The sequence below is a fragment of the Coenobita brevimanus genome, chromosome 55 (genome assembly GCF_032717465.1).
Source record: "Coenobita brevimanus isolate Jiangsu-jjx chromosome 55, ASM3271746v2, whole genome shotgun sequence".
Classification (NCBI taxonomy): domain Eukaryota; kingdom Metazoa; phylum Arthropoda; class Malacostraca; order Decapoda; family Coenobitidae; genus Coenobita; species Coenobita brevimanus.
The window spans coordinates 3,943,121-3,951,001 of record NC_137008.1 but is presented as its reverse complement, the minus strand read 5'-3'; the positions used below and the strand labels follow the sequence as shown (position 1 = coordinate 3,951,001).

The 7,881-nt window shown below is 40.2% G+C and overlaps 1 protein-coding gene across 1 annotated transcript; it reads right to left on the bottom strand.

Annotated features, from left to right (window-relative positions):
- Positions 1–1,015: 1,015 nt before the first annotated feature.
- On the bottom strand, positions 1,016–1,507 carry LOC145401200 (uncharacterized). The gene has a single exon (XM_080273504.1). The coding sequence runs from the start codon at positions 1,505–1,507 to the stop codon at positions 1,016–1,018; it is 492 nt and encodes a 163-aa protein (XP_080129630.1).
- Between the last annotated feature and the right edge of the window lie 6,374 nt (positions 1,508–7,881).

Sequence of the window (7,881 nt, the reverse complement as noted above, 5' to 3'; positions counted from 1 at the left end):
CGTGAGAGGAATGATTGGAAAGAAATTGTGAATGAATAAATGATGACATGGCCTTGAAGGGATATTCTCCCGCATTTGGACTGATCAGCTGATCAGGTGAGGTGCGAGTAATGGGATGTGTCCATTATGATGTGGCCGGGGAAAAGCAGCTCTGCTGTCGAGCCCTGCTGTGGATGTCGCCGAATGCACTGCGCAGTTGACCCTCGTGCAGCGTTGTGCGGTTACTGTCCTTTCTCCCCTTGGGGCTAAGATACGAATAAATGTGTGTGTTTGGATGAGTAAATTGGGAGTGTGTCGTCCTGTCTCGGCTACCTCCCTTTCTCTGGGCAGCCAAGGTATATAGATGGATAGAAAATAGTAGGCCCTGCAAGTAAATAAGGGGTAAAAAACAATATGGATAGCAGAATTCAAGTGAGGGTTGGAAGCGAAGATATGTGACAAAGAACTGCTAACAGTACACTGACTGTGGGAATGTGATGTTTTTTCACTGAACTAAATCGTCTAGTATTAGATCGAATAAAACTCCCTGACATATAAACATTAAAACAGCATTTACTCATTTGGTTGCTAAAAGATTTCTCTTTTGATCCATGTCCCTGTTGTTACCTTTGTCACACGAGCTCGTCCTCGTCCATGAAAAAAAAAAAAAAGCTAAACAACCAGCAAGTAATGAACAGCTGGAGAAACGAGTGAGAGAAAATACAAATATAATAACAGGTATGAGTCTAGAGAGAGTTCCAGAATGGGATACTGAGTGATTATGGTCAGACTCAAATATGAAGTCGGTTTGGGTGGGGCCCGCGCGGGGATTTCCCTCTCTACAGCTCTGCCAAACCTCCTCTCTCTCTCTCTCTCTCTCTCTCTCTCAGTTGATTGAGAAAGTTTTTATATATTTAAAAGTTTTGTTTTCTTCTATATTGTTTCGACCTTTTTTCCACACCACCACTGAGGTAAAAGTCTTGGCGCGTTTTTTTTTATAGAGGTTTCCCCAGTAGGCATAAGTCCTCTCTGATCTTTAATCAGACAATTCATCCTCCGAGCTTTCTGATATGTTGATTAAGAATGAATCCACGAAATGGTCGACTGCTACGTCTTGCTGTGAATCTTCTTCTTGCTGTTGTTCAGCATGCTGCACTGCTTTCATCCAGTTATTCGGTGTTACATGATTCAAAGCTTCTTTGGCAAGACGTTTAAGATCAACCATTTTGAAAGTGTTTGCCTTGGCTATATAGGTCTTCACCTGAGCCCAAATGAGCTCAGTAGGGGTGTACTGACAATGGTACGGTGGTAATCTTATGACCCGATGCCCTGCTTCTTCAGCAATTGTGTCAATTACATACTTTGTGCCAGTATCAAACTTCTTTGCAAGTTCATACAGCTCGTGTTTTAAGAGATCGTCGCTGGGCCGTACTCCCTTCTTTATAAGCCAGTCCCTTATATCCGATTTTCTCCAGGACGAGGTTGGTTTTTTTTCAAGTTGGACTGAATAATAGGAAGCGTTATCCATAACAATTACAGAGTTTGGTGAAATGTTTGGTATTAGTTGATTCCTGAACCAGTCTTCAAAAAGTGTTGAATTCATCTGATTATGGTAGTCCCCATTGTTTTTTGCTTGAAATATCAACTCAGCATTGTTAACAAAGCCATTTCTCGTTCCAGCATGCACAATAATTAAACGACGTCCTTTTCCAGTAGGTTGCTGTATTCCAGTGGCTTGTGGGGATGCAGTGTCAGTCCAGCATTTTCCAACTGTATAATTTTGATTTACCCAAGTTTCGTCAAGATACACAATGTTCTGGGAAGACACTTTGACCTGCCGAATTTCTCTCAAAAATCTGGTCCAAGCTGCTGCTACATCGCTCCTTTCCATAAGGAACTTTCGGCCATCAACTTTTGTAGGCTATATTTGAAGCCCATCTGCAAGAGAATCCTGCGAAGAGACTCGTTGCTTCCGTTGAAAGATATGTTTTCCTTGAGTTCTTCGTAAATCTTGTGCAATGTAGGAATTTCATGCCTTTCATAGAATCCCAGGACAGTTCTTCTGACCACACGCTTGTCGAAATCGTCGAGATTCGTTACAGTTGCACTGCGCTTCTTTTTTGGTGACGAGAATACAAGCTGTTCTGGTGACATTTGTGTCACACAAGCTTTATTAAATTTGGAGCAGATTCTTTGGACTGTTTTTTCGCTAACATTGGTAGCTTTGGCAGTGCGAGCAACTGCTCCTGAAGGTGGAATTATAAAGTCTCCAATAGCCTTTTCTTCTAAAAAATACTTGTTCACATTGTAAATAAGTTCTTTCTCCCGACTGTGGAGCACTCCAGAGCGAGTCGGAGTAGCTGCCATCGTGGGTGGAGATCAGGGAGGAAATGACCGGTCACCTGTAGTCTGAGGTGGGTGTCCTTGACCTCTGGCAACGTCGGAAAGCGACGTTGTCACGTGGTGTGGAATTTATACAAATCATTGTTATTATCATATAAAGAGACACATTCATAGCACTATATACCCTTATTTAATATATTTAATAAGTACAAAATATTTAATATACAATTTCAAATAGTAAATAGCTGACGTATGACAGAGAGAGAGATAGGTACTGGGGTTGATGAGGCAGAGCTGTAGAGAGGGAAATCCCCTCTCGGGCCCCACCCAAACCGACTTCATATTTGAGTCTGACCATAGACCATTAACCCACAGAATCAGGTTATATAATTTAAGATAGTTTGGCTATGTGGAGAGGATGGAGAACGAGAAGCTGAATATAAAAGTGTTTGCGAGTGAGGTGGAGGGGAGGAGGAGAATGGGGACGACCGAGGATGAGATGGAGGGATGGGGTGCAGAGTTACATGAGAGAGAAGGGTGTGAGTTGGCAGGAGGGCAGTCAAGTGGCAGAGGGCAAGGAGACATGGAGATTTTTGTGACCATCTTTTACGGGATTATGTCACCTTGCCATATATAGACGAACAGATTATTTTTGTTACTCTAGGCGATTCTGTTCCTCTTATGGGACACGTTTTGTAGTGAATGGGTTGTACCATCTCCAACAGCACAGTTCGTGAAGCTGATCTGCATGAAATAAAATAATCTGGAGTTGGCAAGAAAGAACTAAAAAGTACCTCAACTGAGGAACCAGATTACAGAAGATGTACTTCGACAGCAGAGAAGTGAATAGATGAGTTGTGATGAGTCAGTAAGTAAGGTTGTAATGGAACAAGTACAAAAGTACTTTGGACAGATGTGGCAGAACAGACCCCAATATGAGACTACGGTAAAGTTTACCCAAATGGAGCTTCTTGCTTTCGAATACAGGATATTTAGCGAGTGACAAACTGACAGTCTCGCTCCTAAACATGCTCTCCAACCTACAAACATTAGCAGATGTAATATGATCAGGCAGAAGACAAGGAAGAATACATACATTCCATCTCAACATCTTCTTGGTCATGGTGGCTCCCTGCAACCACAGTTGCATCTCTTTCCTTCCATTATCACGATGACAATAATTACAACACTACTGGTATCTCTAGTATCCCCCGCCAATTACCATGGGCGAGAAACACCTGCCAAGCAATTTATTGTCAAACATTTTCTGTCACTTTCTTTGTCGCCAGAGTTACCTTCAGTGATTCATGTATGCAACTGGTCAGCTCAGGAACTGAATTTTTAAACAGCCTTTTTGTCTGCCTATGATATCCAGTCGATTAATTAGAATGAGTTCAGGCACTTTCAAATGAACGGTTCTTGAATTTCAGTGGACAATTTTCTTGCAGATCTCCACGCTTTGGTTCCTTTACACTGAATAATGAGCAGCGAGCAGAGTGAGAGGGACGGGTTAATGAGAGAGAGAGAGAGAGAGAGAGAGAGAGAGAGAAGATCTAATACTCACTGATTATGTAAAGAGCACATGGTGAAAGATGTACCTGGAGTGTGTAAGCAGACAGTGCCAATGTTTCCAATAAGCCTGTATGATAGACCTCACAACCTGGTTAAAATTAAATTTGTTGCATTTCAAGGTGAGATGCAATGCAGTTGGTTTGAGAGGAGATGCAATGCAGGTGGTTAGAGAATTTATCAGTGGTCAGACTAAGATACTAAGCATTTTAACTGGTACAAGTTCATTTCGGTGTTGCAAGATTGCGCGAGAAGGTATCTCTGTAAAATCTTCAGTCAGCCTATATATCTGACCTCAAACACACCCGGCTTGCAAATTCGAAGTCTCGCCTAAATCTAAATACATTTTTGGTGGCAAGTAAGAAGATATATTTTTAATGGGTCATCGGACTGAAGTATGTAGGCGGAGAGAAAAAACCTAATGATGAATGGCCACAAATTTGACCCTGGCAAAGGCAATACAACAGATTCAAAAATGAATATCTTATTTTACTTTTAGATGTTTACAGTACCTTTTACATCTTGTCCTTAGGTTAACTTAACCTCATTAACCCCTTAACCGCGGTGTGTCACTTTCGTGACGCTTGGGAGCAAGGGATCATACCGCAGGGCGTCACTTTTGTGATTCTGTGTTATTTTGAATTCCCTCGGGCTTTCAAGTGGTGGCTTGTATCATCTATCAGTACTGCCAATGTCCAACACTAATCAGCACTCCTAATCTCATCTGTACTCCCATTCATTGTTGACAATTTAGCCATTTTTCCCCGTTCTTGACTCCCCTCCCTACCTCCCCTCCATTACCCTATCCTCTCGCCTTCCCTGGAATTTTTCACTGATTTCATCCATTGAAATAAGCCCTATGCCCTTTTCTTATACCAAATAATATATACAAGAAAGAAATAAGGTAAGTGAGAGTGCCATACACCTAGAATTGGCTAATTATCACCTGACAACACCTCACTTGCACTCGTTCGCTAATTTTCGCTGTTTATTTCCCCTTGAAATATGCCGTATAATCTATTTTCATAATAAAAATATATATAAGAAAGGAAGGGAGAAGCCTAAGTGATATTAACATTCACCTGGAACTACCTAATTATTGCAGGCCACCTCACTGTATTCTACGCTAAGTAAATCTTCCCTGGAATTTTCCACTGATTTCATCCATTGAAATAAGCCGTATGCCCTATTCTTATACCAAATAATATATACAAAAAAGAAATAAGGTAAGTGATAGTGCCATACACCTGGAACTGGCTAATTATCACCTGACAACACCTCACGTTCACTTGTTCGCTAATTTTTGCTGTTTATTTCCCCTTGAAATATGCCGTATAATCTATTTTCGTAATAAATATACATAAAAGGAGGGAAGGGAGAAGCCTAAGTGATATTTACATTCACCTGGAACTACCTATTTTTTTATGTATTGTCTTGGTTTCCTGCCAATCATTTCATTGCTATATATTAGCAGGTCTCACAAGGCTAAAGTTGGTTGTATTGCACTCACCCTAGCCAGGCGGCAGGAGGCCACCACTATCAGTTCACTGTCGTCTTTCAAAGTGAAGGTATGTCTGATTTGCTCCTGCTAACTTCCGCCGCTTTTTAGCCCCATGCAAAGGGCCCTGTTACCTTTACCCCCTACTAAACCTCGTGTGGAAAGAGGTAAAGGGCTGACAATTGATAAAGAGTGACTACGATCTTTCTACTGAGTAAAACAGTGCAAGTGGCATTGTAAATAATGTGTAAATAATGTGTAAACAGCAAGTGAAAGCAATGAATGTAAATATACGTGAACAGTGGAAAATAGTTTTATAAGTTACTTCAAGTGACAGTGCATAACACAGTATAAATAAAATAGAAATGTAAATAATGTAAATAAAATAGAGAACGTAAATAGAAACGTAAATGAGTAGTATTATAAGAATACGAGTATATACACTAGGAGTAATGAAAGTGAAAGTTTCACTCTAGCATGTATGAATACTATTAGTTATGAGAGTGAAGGTGACCGTGACATTCACTCTCAATGCTAGTATACAGGACGAGAAAGTGAATGCTACGTATTTTGCTGAAAGAAATTGAATGCCTACAGTGACAATAAACTACTATTACTGAAGGAAACTTATGGATAAAGACTGTAGATATAAATAAGTGTTATATAGTAATAGAAATAAAAATTGTGAGTGTTTTTTATGAATAATAAATGACAGAACACCAGCGGCGAACTAGCGCAAGTGGGATGGTCATACGCCCTCGTAATTTTAATTGCTTTCACAGTGTTTTTTTTTTTTTTTGGAGTATGGATTCCAAACTCTTTGAGAATCATAGAATAGTGTTTCTAGTGATAATATCAGGCTGTGGTAATCATATTACGGGTTGTCGGGAAGTGTATAGTGGAGACTTTGTTACCCAACTTCAGAGGTCTCCACAAGTCCTACGGTACTCGACGAAGGCTCAAAAAACACCCCAGGAGAAAGCTGAAGGTATGTGCCATAAGTATATGTGACTTTAATATTCTAGGACTAATAACTGATTTTTGGCAAATATTTTTAGAGTGTCTATCGGAGCGCGAATATGCCCGCGGAAGCCACAAGAAAAAGCAAAACAAGCCCGCGGTTAAAGGGTTAATAAGATTACGTCTGTTCTTGGATGATTGTTGTGACTCAAATGACTTTATTCAACACGGGAAAGGCATCCTGTAAGGAAACAGTAATGGAGATTCATCAGGACCAAAGGTCACTATTAAAGATTATAAAATAGCATGGAAATAACAAGGATACCAAACAAACTTAACTCATCTCTGACTACACCTCATAGGATATGTACCCCTTTTTACATCACCACTAAAGGGCCATTCCCACAACAGCAACTGGGTGAATCGGCCTGCACTGGGAGCAGCCTGACCGAATTTCTCGTGCAGGTGATGGTTATTCTCTGTAAGCATAATGCTAAATTTGATGAAATGCTGCTGTTTCAGGGAGCATAATCTTCGTCATTTGGTATATACAGAACTTTGTATGGTTATATTTTTGACAGTGCATAATGTTTGTCGGTCGTCTTTCCTAACCTTGGTTTATTATCCAAGCATTCCAAGTACAGGATGCAGCAGGATAATTAAATTAATAACGAAAATTTATTCTGAGAGATAATTGCAAATTTATCCGCTACAAAAAGAAAAACGAATATTATCACAATACCTATTCCAAGTCCAAATCGCCTTCTATTGCACATGTAGCCTATTGCCAAAGGGATGATTTTCATTCAAATACACTATAAGTAAACGGAGAAAATGATGAGAACTGTTTACCTGTTTATAACATAAAAAATATTTCAAAGGTACTGACGGATAATTAAAATAGCTCTTATTGTTACAGTTCCATCCATCCGTCCAAACTGAGTGTACATACTCCTACAGCTATTCATTTATAGAGGACCTGAAGCATCTTGATGTTCTTTGAGGAATTACACTTAATGAATGACCCAGTATCCTTGATCCTTTCCCTAACAGCCACGTAATGAGGTGAAAAAATATTTTAAATGAATTTTGGCGTAAACAGCAGCAGATTTATTAACAAACTAAAAAAAAGATGGGATTATGCTACAAGTATGCAAAATTTGTCTTACCGATATTTGCAATCCTAAAGCTCAAAATTTTTGTTGAAACAAGGCAAAACACATCATGATCCCATATCGCGTCACCCTGTTAAATATATTTCCTTCGAGCGGAAATAAAGTGTTGAAGTGCTAATATGCCTGGTCTTCTAGGAATTTATCCACCTACTGGTGCAGCTTTCTCCCTCTGTGTGTTTACTCAGTGCGAGGCACGAAAATTACCCTCCAACATTCCACCCACTGGCCTTTGCAATCAACGGGATGGGATGGTACCCGTGATGCCATTTAACCTGGCGCCTTCCGCAATGATCTGTCAGTAGGAGGCGCCAGTCCTCTCACCACCAAGGGGCACCACCATGGCCACTCACCTACTTC

Excerpts from the sequence above, each read along its gene's own strand:
- LOC145401200 (XM_080273504.1), bottom strand. The coding sequence starts at position 1,507 with ATGGATAACGCTTCCTATTATTCAGTCCAACTTGAAAAAAAACCAACC.